The sequence below is a fragment of the Balaenoptera physalus genome (assembly GCF_965194825.1).
Source record: "Balaenoptera physalus genome assembly, chromosome: 1".
NCBI lineage: Eukaryota > Metazoa > Chordata > Mammalia > Artiodactyla > Balaenopteridae > Balaenoptera > Balaenoptera physalus.
The window spans coordinates 179,468,103-179,481,497 of NC_138882.1; the positions used below are offsets into that span (position 1 = coordinate 179,468,103).

The following is a 13,395-nucleotide window of genomic DNA, read 5'->3' on the forward strand; positions in this document are numbered from 1 at the left end:
ACCCTGGGTAAAGCCCTTCCCCTCTGGGGACTTGGTGTCCCTATCTGGATGGTGAGAGGGCTGGACCCAGGAGTCTCCAAGGACTTGTTTATCAACCGTCTGTGACCCTGTGAGCTGGATACACCCAGACTGGAGGGGTCGGGGCCATGGGGCACTGGTGTGCCTACTGGCAGCGCCAAGGCAGGAGGACACCCTCACTGACCACACCCTCCTTGATGCCAACCCCGCAGACAATGTCCACATCAGCCCCAACGGCTCCATCATCACCATCGTGGGCACCCGGCCCAGCAACCACGGTGCCTACCGCTGCGTGGCCTCCAATGCCTATGGTGTGGCCCAGAGTGTCGTGAACCTCAGCGTGCACGGTGAGGGCCTTCAACCCCGTGGGCTCTGACTTCATGTTTCCAGCCCTGATTCCGAGCTCAGACCTCCAGGCTTAAATCCAGCCTCTGCCACTGCCTCCCTCTTGGGCATTCTCCCTCTCTGAGCCTCGGTCTCTACATGGGTGCAGTGGGGAGACTAGTGCCCACTGGCAGTTACTGGTAAGGGGGCTGTGACAGTGCATGTGACCAGCAGAGCCCTGCGTGTGTATCAGTGGTGTCATTCCTCTGGGCAGGGCCCCCGACAGTGTCTGTGCTCCCCGAGAGCCCTGTGCGGGTGAAAGTGGGAAAGGCCATCGCCCTGGAGTGTGTCAGTGCTGGGGAGCCCCGCTCTTCTGCTCGCTGGACCCGGATCGGTGCCCCCACCAACCTGGAGCAGCGGGCACCTGGGCTCGTGGACAGCCACACGGTGCTGCAGGTGATGTCAGGGGGGTCTCACCTCTGGATCTGAGGCCCAGTCAGGGCCCGTTCTTGAGCAGTTGCCTGGAGGAAAGAGTGGTGGATGGACAGATGGGTGATGAGTTGGTGGAGAAAGGGAGGGATGGGATAGGTGGATGATGGGTAGATGGGAAGACGGTCAGGAAGAAAGAAGGAAGGTGGAAGGAGGAATGGGTAGAAGGATGGGTGGTTGGGTGGGTAGGTGGATGGATGGATGGATGGATGGATGGATGGGTAAATGGGTGGATGAGTGGATAGGTGGGTAGATGTATGGATGGATGGATGGATGATGGATGCACGGACGGGTAGATGGGGGGGGTGGATGTGTGGATGGATAGACTAATGGGATATCTTGAGTGTGAGCCCTCAAGCAGCCAGTCAAATAGGAAAGCTAAAAACAAAGGGACGGGTAGAAGAAAGAGGTGAAACCAAGCCAGAGGGCTGATGCCAAGGTCCCCCCTCAGTGGCCCCATAACCAACATCCTTGCTTCTTCCAGATTTCGTCAGCTAAACCATCAGATGCAGGCGTCTACGTCTGCCTAGCTCAGAATGCACTGGGCACAGCGCAGAAGCGAGTGGAAGTAATTGTAGACACGGGCACTATGGCCCCAGGGACCCCCCAGGTCCAGGTAGAAGAAGCCGAGCTGACTGTGGAAGCTGGACACACGGCCACCCTGCGCTGCTCAGCCACAGGTGTGGAGGGGGGCTGGCACACAGGGCAGGCAGAGCAGCGGGCCCTGGGGCCTGAATTTAGACACAAGAGACCTGAAGGTGATGTCATGCTCAGGAAGGGGGCTTTGCTGCTGGCAATCTCTCAGTGATGGCTGAGGTGCCCACTTTGTGCCCCCCATGAAGGAGCAAGCTTACCCAGGTCCCTTCCTGACCATCGCACCCCCAGCCAGTCCTGGGGCAGCCCACCAACCTCTGCCACTCCATTCCACAGGCAGCCCCACGCCCACTATCCACTGGTCCAAGCTGCGCTCCCCGCTGCCATGGCAGCACCAGCTGGAAGGTGACACGCTAATCATCCCACGGGTAGCACAGCAGGACTCGGGCCAGTACATCTGCAACGCCACTAACCCTGCCGGGCATGCTGAGGCCACCATCGCCCTGCACGTAGAGAGTAAGGCCCTCGTCCACCCTCCTCGGGCTACCCTCTCCGCACTGCATGGAGGTCTGAGCCCCCCAACCAGGCCACACCCTGGACAGAACTCCAGGAACCCCATCTGGAGGGTCGCATGCACCTCAGGCCCCGGAGCCTGCCCTAACCTAAAACCCACGTCCCCTCCTGGGACCTTGGCTTCCCCCATCCCCAGTCCTTTGGGCTCCCCGTTCAGCTTCCCTGGTCCTTTGGCAAGTCGCCAGGGCCCAGCACCTGCTCCCATCCTGACCTCTGCTCTTCGCCGCCCTGACCTCTGTGTCTCCAACCCCAGGCCCGCCGTATGCCACCACAGTCCCGGAGCACGCCTCGGTGCAGGCAGGGGAGACGGTGCAGCTCCAGTGCCTGGCTCATGGGACGCCCCCACTCACCTTCCAGTGGAGCCGTGTGGGCGGCAGCCTCCCTGGGAGGGCGACCACCAGGAATGAGATGCTGCTCTTTGAGCCTGCGGCCCCTGCGGACTCAGGCCGCTACCGCTGCCGGGTCACCAACAAGGTGGGCTCAGCTGAGGCCTTCGCCCAGGTGCTGGTCCGAGGTGAGCAGCCCCAGCTCAGGCTGGGCAGAAGGGGGTCAGCTTTCCTCCAGGCGCTTGTCCGAGCCTTTCACTTACCCCTCAGCTGGTGCCGGGGGACCCCCACCTGGGGCACAAAGACTCCCCTCCACTACCCTAGCTGGAATGCCTTCTTTTCCCCCAGGAAGACCCCAGTCACTGTGTTCTCAGCAACTCTAGCTCTCACTGCTGCATCCCTCCCTTGGCATTGACCTCACATTGCCAGAGGCTATGTTTACATGAGTACCCCAGCCTGCCTCACCTGCCGGACGGACGATGCTCAGGGCAGGGCCTGGACCCAGTCACCTCAGCAGCCCCGGGCTGGTCCACCACAGTACCCAGAACGGGCTGCGTAAATGCTGGACGGTGACAACAATGCATCTGTGATAGGGCAGCACCCACCCCCGGTGCCCAGGGTTTCAGTGGGTCTCCAAAGAATCCCACATCTCCGTGGTCTCCTCAAGAGCCTGGACTGAAGTGAGCCCAGGTCCTGGGTTCAGTGCACAGCCCGATCACTTGATAGTTGTGTGACCTTGGCCAAGTCAGTGAACCTCAAGCCTCACTGTCTTCATCCTGTAAAGTAGAGAGGACAATGCCAGCACATAGGCTGACTTAGAAAGGGACACATCTGTAGAGCCCATGGCACCTAGTAGGCACTTGGTAAACGGTGATAGTATGCATTTGACCCACCCTCCCGTATGTCCCCTGCACCCGGACATTAGGTGCCTTCACCTGGGATCCTCCTGTTTTAGTTAGTTAGTTAGTTAGTTAGTTAGTTAGTTAGTTAGTTAGTTAGTTAGTTATGGCTGCGTTGGGTCTTCGTTGCTGTGTGCAGGCTTTCTCTAGTTGCGGCGAGTGGGGGCTACTCTTCATTACAGTGCGTGGGCTTCTCATTGCGGTGGCCTCTCTTGTTGTGCAGCACGGGCTCTAGGCACGCGGGCTTCAGCAGTTGTGGCACACGGGCTTAGTTGCTCCGTGGCATGTGGGATCTTCCCGGACCAGGGCCTGAACCCGTGTCCCCTGCTTTGGCAGGCGGATTCTTAACCACTGCGCCACCAGGGAAGTCCCTCTCCTATTCTAGACTAGAGCCAGAATAGTCTTTGCTGTCCTTCCTTCAGATGTCTGAATCTTTCCAAGGCCGACCCCTCCCGCTCTCGCCTTGGGCTGCCCTCCCCTCCCGAAGGCCAGGAGCTTCTGGAAGCACAGCCCAGCACTCCACAGGCTCTTACTTGTGTTGATTGAATGACTGCACGAGTGAGCAGATGAATGAATCTGCCAATGAAAGGTCTCTTTTCCCTGGTCAGAGAGGCAAACAGGAGAACGTCCCCTGAATGTTAGGATGGGGGTTTCCTGGGTCCTGGAGGGGCATCGGGGATATCACACATACACACACACACACACACACACACACACACACACACACACACACACACACACACACGCACAACCTCTTACCTGTCCCCGCAGGCCCCTCCGGCTCTCTCCCCGCCACCCCCATCCCAGCAGGATCCACGCCCACCGTTCAGGTCACGCCTCAGCTGGAGACCAAGAGCATAGGGGCCAGCGTCGAGTTCCACTGTGTCGTGCCCAGCGACCCGGGCACTCAACTCCGCTGGATCAAAGAAGGGGGTCAGCTGCCTACCGGCCACAGCATGCACGATGGCGTGCTCCGGTGAGTGGGGGCAGGGGCAGGACTGAACTTGGGCATCCCAGCCCAAGGCACCCAGTGGGGCTGTTAGAATACCTGTCCTACTGGGCTTAGCATGAAACAATGGCCTTGGGCAAGTCACTTCACCTCCCTGAGCCTCAGTGTTCTCAGCTGTACAGTGGGTTATATGAGACCAGAATGAGATAACCTAAAGCACTTAACACAGTGCTTAGCATGTGTAAGGCCTTCAGTAATCAGTGGCCCATGTTCGTATTATTGTTAAAGGGAAGAGAACAAGCTCTGAGGCCAGATATATACATATGACCCAGATCTCAGCTCTGCTACTTGATAACTGTGTGATCTGGAACTCTAGACCACAAGGTCTTGGTCTAAAATGGGTGTGGTGATACTCACCCTGACTTCCTACCTACCTCCCATGGTTTTGGGGAGACTAGAAGTTTACATCGTGTGCTGATACTTGACGGCTTTTAACTCCCACACAATTGCAAAGTATTCTCACCAATTGTTTTTATTCACTGATGTCTTATTTTTTTCTTTACAGAATCCAGAACTTGGACCAGAGCTGCCAAGGGACGTATGTTTGCCAGGCCCATGGACCATGGGGACAGGCCCAGGCCAGTGCCCAGCTTGTTGTCCAAGGTAGGACGGTGGCTTCAGGCTTCTGCTAAGAGCAGGGGACAGAGATGAAGGGCACAGGGACCATATTCCCCAAGAAACCCCTTAAATGTGTACAAATAAAGAGAATTATTCGATTGTATCTTGCTTTCGTCTAGCACAGAGTGAGGGGGCTTGACAAATATTGCAAGGGAGGGGGGAAGAAGGGAGATGGGCGGAGTGAGTGGGTGCTCAGACAAACCAATGAGAATGACTGCGGATGCACAAGTGAGTAAAACGAATGAACAGAGAGCAAACAAGTGAACACGCTAATGAGCGGATGCACGAAAAAGCGAATGAAATGCTGAATGCCTCGGGCTCCAGTGCTCACCTGTTCTGGGGCAGTCTGCGGCCTCTCTGAGCCCAGGCCTGCAGCAGGCTGGCCTCACTCGGTTCTGCCTCATCCTCCCCCAGCTCTGCCCTCTGTGCTCATCAACATCCGGACCTCCGTGCAGACCGTGGTGGTCGGCCATGCCGTGGAGTTCGAGTGCCTGGCCCTGGGTGACCCCAAGCCTCAGGTGACGTGGAGCAAAGTCGGAGGGCGCCTGCGGCCTGGCATCGTGCAGAGCGGAGGCATCGTCAGGATCGCCCACGTGGAGCTGGCTGACGCAGGACAGTACCGCTGCACTGCCACCAACGCCGCAGGCACCACCCAGTCCCACGTGCTGCTGCTCGTGCAAGGTGAAGGCTGGCAGGGACCTCTGCGGGGCCGGGGAGCGTGCAGGGGCTGCTCTCACGCCATCTCCTGCCTTACCTGCGCTGCTCCTCCTTCCTGCTCTCTTGGGGATTTTCAACTTGGTGTATTTAGGGAGCAGGTTTCATAACAAGCAGGTGCAGCAGGGGAGAGCAGTGAGTGTTCCTCTGGGGCAGCTGGAACTTGCAGGGAAAAGCTATGCCATGGGGCATCAAGAGGAAATCAGATAAGTAGTCTTCACCTGCTGGAGCTCCTGCTCTGATGAGGGAGACCTACAGCTCAGTCTGATGGCAGAGACAGCACAAACACAAAACAGACGTAAAAGACAGGAAAACATGGACAATGGATGATGCCAGGCAGACACAGTCTGTGTGTTCTTCAAAGGCTATTCTTTTTCACCCCAAGCCCTATGACTTGCCCCAGACTTACCCACACTGCCCTAGTACCCCCTTTTCAGGTCCCCAGAGGGCTGCACAATTTTCCACCCAGGTGTGTTGAAGAGGCTCGGTCTGTGGAGTCAGTTGGACCAGTCCCTGAGCCGTGGCTCTGCCTGGTTCCACCCGTGCAACCAGGAGTGAACGGCCACAGTCTCCTCATCTGTGAAATGGGGACATAGTGCCTCCCTTCCAGGGATGGCATGAGGATTAAATGAGTCAGGACACAGGCTGGGCTCACAAACGGTTGGTGTCATCAGGTTCATGGCCTGTGTCTCCTCCTCCCCTCTCAGCCTTGCCCCAGATCTCAACGCCCCCAGAGGTCCGTGTGCCCACTGGTTCTGCAGCTGTCTTCCCCTGCATGGCCTCTGGCTACCCCACTCCTGACATCACCTGGAGCAAGGTAAATGCTAGGCAGGGAACCAGCGGGCGTACCTGAGGGGCAGGGACCAGGTCTTCACCATCTCGGTGCCCCCAGGAGCTGGCCCAGGCTTGGCCCGGAGTATGTGCTCCATGTCTGAGGGTGGGCCCTAGGCAGGGATGGGAGACAGGCCCCGTGGAGGTGTGGGCCAAGGCCAGGATTCAAAGTGCCAGTGTGTTTGCAGCTGGATGGGAACCTGCCGCCCGACAGCCGCCTGGAGAACAACATGCTGCTGCTGCCCTCGGTCCAGCCCCAGGACGCAGGCACCTATGTCTGCACCGCCACCAACCGCCAGGGCAAGGTCAAAGCCTTTGCCCACCTGCAGGTGCCAGGTGAGACCACACACCCCGGGATAGGCGGCACCCTGCCCGCCACCTTGTGGGTGGCGTCTTGAACTGTGCTTTCTGCCTGCAGAGCGAGTGGTGCCCTACTTCACGCAGACCCCCCACTCTTTCCTGCCGCTGCCCACCATCAAGGATGCCTACAGGAAGTTTGAGATCAAGATCACCTTCCGGCCCGACTCAGCCGATGGTGAGCAGGGGAGGAGCTGATTGGGGGGACCCGGGGCTGGGGATCTCCAAGTCACTGCCATCAGGGTATGAGCCCTGGCAGCCCCCAGTCCTCAGCCTTCCCTGCCCCAGGGGCTCCAGGCCGGCCGGGCCTCCCCCTCTGGCTCTCTCACGCCTCCTCTTCTCCATTCCCTCCTCTGTGATACCTGCACCCAAGCCTCCCCCGGTCCCTCTGCCATTGATGCAGCAACCCCCAGTCCTTCTGTCCCATCTCCCTACTCCTGTCTCTGCTTCCTCCTTTTCCCCATCTCTCACCCTTCCCTCCTCTCTCTCTCTCTCTCTCATCTGTCTCCTCCCACCTCTTACGGGTCTCTGACTTTCACTGTCCAGGCCTCCTTCTCTACTCGGGTGAGTCTCCGCCTCCCTCTCCTCCCTCAGGTAGACCCTGCAGTGTAAGTGAAGCAAATTCAGCTTCTTTCCAGGGGCTTCAGCAAGGCCCTTCTGTTTAGGGCGCCATCCTGAGAGTGAGACGCCCTGGCTGTGTGGGGTGTGCCGGAGGGAGGGACAGCAGTTAGCGAGGGGAAAGGCTCACAAGCTTGGGCCATTCGTTCCGGGGCTGGGCAGACAGGGAGCCCGTAGCTGGACGGGAGGCCCTAACACAGCTGTGCCCGCCCAGGGCTGCTGCTGTACAACGGGCAGAAGCGGATCCCAGGGAGCCCCACCAACCTGGCCAACAGGCAGCCCGACTTCATCTCCTTCGGCCTTGTGGGCGGGAGGCCCGAGTTCCGGTGAGACCCTCGCCCTCCTGGTTTACAGGGGAAGCGGGGCTGGGGGACTAGATTGCGGGATTTTCGTCAGGCACACACCACCCTGGGCTGAGTTGTACGACGGAGGTTCTGAAAGAAGGAGGAGGTGTGGCCGTTACCCTCGGTGACCCCCATGCTGCCGGGGTCAGCACAGTGCGCCAGCCGGGTGGTGGAGGAAGCGGCCTCAGACTTGCACACAGTTGTGGCAGAAATACAGCGATGCTGAGTGTGTCCTTCCAGGGCGGGACTGCTGCAGGCCAGAATTCATTCATTCAGTTATTCATTCAACAGTTTTTTGCTGAATACCTACTATGTGCCAGGCACTGATACAAACAAAACAAATCAAGTTCTGGCCCTTGTGGGAATGTATATTCTAGTTGGGGAAGACCAGCCACAAACAAAGAAGGAAAGAAACAAGGTCATCTCCGAGGGAGGAGTGCTCAGACGAACAGTGAGGCCAGGTGCTAGGCTGTAGGGCCTAGAGCCAGGGGCACTTGGAGCCCCGGGGGCTGCTCTGAATAAGCTCCCAGGGAAAGAGTGTAGGACAAGAAGAACCCCTGGGGCGTGGCAGGGATAGGGTGAGCTGGGGGTGGTGATGGGGCGAGAGCGCAAGGCAGGGAGAGGAACTGGAGCAGGATGGCAGGGAATGGCGTCGCCACCTTTGCCCAGCCCGGGCTCCCCGCCTAGCCTTTCCCACAAACCCCATATCCGCTCTCTCCCGCTCTGGCCCTCCCTCCCACCCCGCGGAGCAGGTTTGATGCAGGCTCGGGCATGGCCACCATCCGTCACCCCGCACCGCTAGCACTGGGCCAGTTCCACACCGTGACCCTGCTGCGCAGCCTCACCCAGGGCTCCCTGGTCGTGGGCAGCCTGGCCCCGGTCAACGGCACCTCCCAGGTGAGACCCAGCCCCGTTCCTCTATTCCTAGCCCCTCCCCACCTCCGCTCAGCCTCTGCCATTCCTGACTTACCCCCTGTCCAGGGCAAGTTCCAGGGTCTGGACCTGAATGAGGAGCTCTACCTGGGTGGCTACCCCGACTATGGCGCCATCCCCAAGGCAGGGCTGAGCAGCGGCTTCATAGGTGAACCCCCTCCCCACCTTCAGCCCTGGCCAGACCTCACCTGGCTGGCAGAGCACCTGGGAGGGCACTGCAGGGCGTGGGTTGGAGCTGGGCAGGCCTCCCAGCACCCCTGCCTTGGCTCATCCTGCCTGCCCGCCCCCCCCAGGCTGTGTCCGGGAGCTGCGCATCCAGGGTGAGGAGATCGTCTTCCACGACCTCAACCTTACAGTGCACGGCATCTCCCACTGCCCCACCTGTCGGGACCGGCCCTGCCAGGTAACCCCACACCGCACACTCCTCCTGGCCGCCCAGGCCGCTGTCCTCAGCCATGGCCGGCCCTGGTGGGGAGTGGGGAAGGGCCAGAGTGCTCTCGGTCTGACTTCCGGGGGCTGCTTTGCAGAACGGGGGCCAGTGCCAGGACTCGGAGAGCAGCAGCTATGTGTGTGTGTGCCCGGCTGGCTTCACCGGGAGCCGCTGTGAGCACTCACAGGCCCTGCACTGCCACCCAGGTGTGTAACCCACCCTCTCCATCACTGCCACTCCGGGCTCTTCCCTCTGCCCGTTGCTGCCCTGTCATATCCACCCCAACTGCTAACTGTACTCACCACACTCTCTCCGTCTTTCCCGAGTACTTAACCACTCTTCCTGGATTCTGACTTCCATCACTGCCACCCTAATACCCACCATGCCTCCCATCTCTGCTACCCAAGCACTCGTCCCCCCTCACTGTACCCGGACACTCCCCCCAGCCCCAATCACTGCTCCCTGGTACCTACCACCTTCCCATCTGTTACCAAGGCACTCACCCCACTACCCACCACCCAGGTACAGTCTTTCAAGAACAAAAGAGTCACTCGTTCACTGCCCCCCTTGCTCTCTCCCTGCCCAGCCTCCTCTGGCCCCACCCTTGCCCAAATCCATTCCTCCTCCCCGGTCTCCCGATGCAGCCCTCGCAGGCTGGCCTGGCCCTAAGTAGCCAAGGCCCCCGGGGTGCAATAGGTAGAGCTCTGGCATCAGGACCCCACCATCTCCCAGGCCACCTCAATGTCCTCCTCATTGGCCTGTGTGTCCCCCAGAGGCCTGTGGACCCGACGCCACCTGTGTGAACCGGCCCGACGGCCGAGGCTACACCTGCCGCTGCCACCTGGGCCGCTCAGGGATGAGGTGTGAGGAAGGTAAGTGGAGCTGGGCCTGAGACCCCCAGTGATCCCAGTAAGGATGGGAGAAGCTGGGCAGGGCATTCTGAGGCCATGACGGGCCCTATGGATGATAAAATTATTCCAGAGCCAGAGGGCCTCAAAGTCACCTGGCCAAGCTTCTGCCCAGCCTGAATCCCGTACACAAGGGCCCCAAAGGGGAACCCCATCTAACTGGAGATCCAGCCTGGTCTGTAGTGCTGGGGGCAGGGTGCTTCTAGGCTGTTGCAGCCATTGCCCAGCTGGTCCCGAGCCTCTAGGACTGGAGAGTGGGGTGGGCAGGGGTCCCAGAGGAAGGCTGCATAGTTGGAGCCCTCCCAGGACTCTGGCGTCCCCACTGCCCTGGCTGATCTGTGGCTGCTGCAGGTGTGACTGTGACCACCCCTTCCCTGTCGGGCGCGGGCTCCTACCTGGCGCTGCCTGCTCTCACCAACACGCACCACGAGCTACGCCTGGACGTTGAGTTTAAGCCACTGGCACCTGACGGAGTCCTGCTGTTCAGCGGGGGGAAGAGCGGGCCTGTGGAGGATTTCGTGTCCCTGGCGATGGTTGGCGGCCACCTGGAGTTCCGCTATGAGTTGGGGTCAGGTGAGCACCGACACCAAATGCAGTTGAGCTGTAGGCACCGAGCTCTGTGCCCCACTGGCCCTCCACACCCCCGGGAGGCGGGAGGAATAAATTCTGAAGTCAGACCAACCGGAGTCCCGTGTTCTTCACGTTGCTTCTCTGCGTGTGACCTGAAGCGAGTCTCTAGCCCTCTCGGGTTCCTCTGGGACACTGGGGGGCTGAAGGAGGTTCCCTGTCTGCTCAAGTTCCAGTAGGGGGTGGGACAGGGCAGAGGGCCATCCGTGTGCCAACCCTGCCGGCGTCCTCCCCAGGGCTGGCCATTCTGCGGAGCTCCGAGCCCCTGGCCCTGGGCCGCTGGCATCGCATGTCCGCAGAGCGTCTCAACAAGGACGGCAGCCTGCGGGTGAACGGCGGGCGCCCTGTGCTGCGCTCCTCACCCGGCAAGAGCCAGGGCCTCAACCTGCACACCCTGCTCTACCTGGGTGGTGTGGAGCCGTCCATGCAGCTGCCCCTGGCCACCAACGTGAGCGCTCACTTCCGCGGCTGCGTGGGCGAGGTGAGCGACTTCCAGACGGCAAGCGGGGAGGGCGGGGTGATTTCCCTCGGCCTGCAGCCAGCCCAAGGCGCTTGGGATCAGAGCCTCAGTTTCCTCCTCTGTAAAATGGGGATAATTACACCTGCTTTGAAGGTTGTAGTGAGGAGGGACTGCACTGATGGATGCTCCTGGCGCACAGTAGACCCTCGACTTTGGTCCTCCGCCCAGACCCTAGAAACCCACGTTACTGCTCAAGTTCCAGCCTGGGCTCCCAGCTACCCTCTGCCGCAGTCTTCTCTCTGCTGGTACACCCGTGCGTCAGCCTCCTGCCTTCTTCGAGTCCCTTAGTGTCCCTATGCCCACAGGTGTCAGTGAATGGAAAGCGGCTGGACCTCACCTACAGCTTCCTGGGCAGCCGGGGCGTCGGGCAGTGCTACGACAGCTCCCCGTGTGAGCGCCAGCCTTGCCGCAATGGTGCCACGTGCATGCCCGCCGGCGAATACGAGTTCCAGTGCCTGTGTCGAGACGGCTTCAAAGGCAAGGGAGCCCGGCCAGGCACTGGGAGGGAGGGGTGGGGGGTGGTCAGTGGCCGCTCCAGCCCATGCCCACTCGCCTCTGCCCTGGCCCAAAGGAGACCTCTGTGAGCACGAGGAGAACCCCTGCCAGCTCCGTGAGCCCTGTCTGCATGGGGGTACCTGCCAGGGCACCCGCTGCCTCTGTCCCCCCGGCTTCTCTGGCCCTCGCTGCCAACAAGGTAACTGCCCCAGCTTCTCTCCACCTCCCCCTTGGGGCGCTGGGGCCTGACACAGCCCACCGACTGGACCCTGCCTCTCCCCACAGGCTCTGCACATGGCATAGCGGAGTCCGACTGGCATCTTGAAGGCAGTGGGGGCAACGGTACGTACTTGCCGTGACCAGCCAGAGGAGCAGGCTTGTCCCTCCCAGGCTTTGGGTCTCTCAGCCCCTCTTCCAATGACCCCACCCCTCCATCCTGGCCTCTGAACAAAACAAGCCCAGGTGAGAGGCTCCCTGGGCACAGAGAGACAGAATAAGAAGAGCACAGCCGCACAGAGCTGGGTCCTGCCCTATGCTCACTGCCTAGTGACTTTGGGCAGGCCCTTGAGCCACTTTCACTTCTGTACCCTCCTCTGTATTCGTGCATTCCAGCAACAGACATGTATGTGTGCCCATACTTGCCCTGGGAGCAGTAAATATAAGATGCATAAGGCAGGACCCTCATTCTCAAGAAGTCCACAATCTGTTTAAAAGCAATGATAATGATTTGTAAAAATGAATATTTATTGAACATTTACAGGCCCTGTGCTAACTGCATTATAGATACATATTTTATTTATCACTAATATAATAGGAGCGGTAGTGGCATAGTGGATAAGAGCCTGGGTTCAAATCCTAGCTCTACCACTTACTAGCTGTGTGACTTGGGTGACTCACTTAACCTCTCTGTGCCTCAGTTTCCTCACGTATAAAATAGAAAGAAGTAACATCCTTCCACAAGGCTTCGGATAAAATTTTGTGTGAGAGTAAAATTCTTTAATGTATTTTAAATGCTTAGAACAATGTCTGGTCCAGAGTGGGCACAGAATGTTAGCTTTTGTTAATATTATAGCAAAGACATCGGGTTGTTACAAGGATCCAGTTAAAAATTATGTTTGTAGCTGGATGTGAAACTTCCTGCATGGTGACTGGCAGATAGTAGGTGCTTGGTAACTGTTAGCTGCTAACTTCATCAGCTGGTGGAGGGTGGCAAAGTGTCGCCTACCCTGGTAGCTGCCAGGCCCCAGGGGCCAGCACTGGTGTGGGATGGCTTTGAGCAGGTAGGGCTGGGGATGTTATAGCCACACACACAGTGTGGACGATGCAGCCGAAAGGTCTAGGTTGCCATCCAGGCTTCCCACTTCCTGGGCAAGTCACTCATCCCTGAACCTGTCTTCCCATCTGTAAGATGGAGGGAGTACAAAGGTTAAGAACCGTTTATGTGCCACCGACCTAGATGACCAGCTGCCCCAATTTGCTCAGGACTGAGGAGCTTCTGGGGACATGGGACTTGCAGAGCTAAAACCAGGACAGGACCCGGCAAATAGGGATGGTTGATCACCCTACCTGGACCCTACTGACTGCATAGAATGAAATACATAGGATTTCAAAGGAAATCAATTGTTCTGAAAGAAGGTTATCAAAATATTTGAAGTTTTTTGCGTCTTTATTAACGCATTAAATACAAGATCTAGTGTTAGGGTTAGGGTCGTTAGTCCCAACAGCTACCACAATTGCAATAAGCATAAACAATGTTTTGAAATATTTG

General features: G+C 58.8%; 1 protein-coding gene across 9 annotated transcripts in view; it reads left to right on the plus strand.

Moving 5' to 3' along the window:
- Positions 1 to 13,395, plus strand: part of HSPG2 (heparan sulfate proteoglycan 2) — a 101,646-nt gene that overhangs the window by 85,318 nt on the left and 2,933 nt on the right. For all 9 annotated transcript variants that reach the window (XM_082448287.1, XM_082448288.1, XM_082448280.1 and 6 more), the window contains 22 exons: positions 231 to 365; positions 617 to 798; positions 1,316 to 1,511; positions 1,762 to 1,941; positions 2,252 to 2,512; positions 3,995 to 4,199; positions 4,738 to 4,835; positions 5,265 to 5,531; positions 6,272 to 6,381; positions 6,584 to 6,731; positions 6,814 to 6,930; positions 7,585 to 7,696; positions 8,467 to 8,611; positions 8,696 to 8,795; positions 8,941 to 9,050; positions 9,175 to 9,283; positions 9,851 to 9,949; positions 10,337 to 10,558; positions 10,849 to 11,093; positions 11,438 to 11,609; positions 11,704 to 11,826; positions 11,913 to 11,969. In XM_082448287.1, the coding sequence (XP_082304413.1) occupies positions 231 to 365; positions 617 to 798; positions 1,316 to 1,511; positions 1,762 to 1,941; positions 2,252 to 2,512; positions 3,995 to 4,199; positions 4,738 to 4,835; positions 5,265 to 5,531; positions 6,272 to 6,381; positions 6,584 to 6,731; positions 6,814 to 6,930; positions 7,585 to 7,696; positions 8,467 to 8,611; positions 8,696 to 8,795; positions 8,941 to 9,050; positions 9,175 to 9,283; positions 9,851 to 9,949; positions 10,337 to 10,558; positions 10,849 to 11,093; positions 11,438 to 11,609; positions 11,704 to 11,826; positions 11,913 to 11,969 (3,393 nt within the window). The remainder of the gene's footprint in view (positions 1 to 230; positions 366 to 616; positions 799 to 1,315; positions 1,512 to 1,761; positions 1,942 to 2,251; positions 2,513 to 3,994; positions 4,200 to 4,737; positions 4,836 to 5,264; positions 5,532 to 6,271; positions 6,382 to 6,583; positions 6,732 to 6,813; positions 6,931 to 7,584; positions 7,697 to 8,466; positions 8,612 to 8,695; positions 8,796 to 8,940; positions 9,051 to 9,174; positions 9,284 to 9,850; positions 9,950 to 10,336; positions 10,559 to 10,848; positions 11,094 to 11,437; positions 11,610 to 11,703; positions 11,827 to 11,912; positions 11,970 to 13,395) is intronic.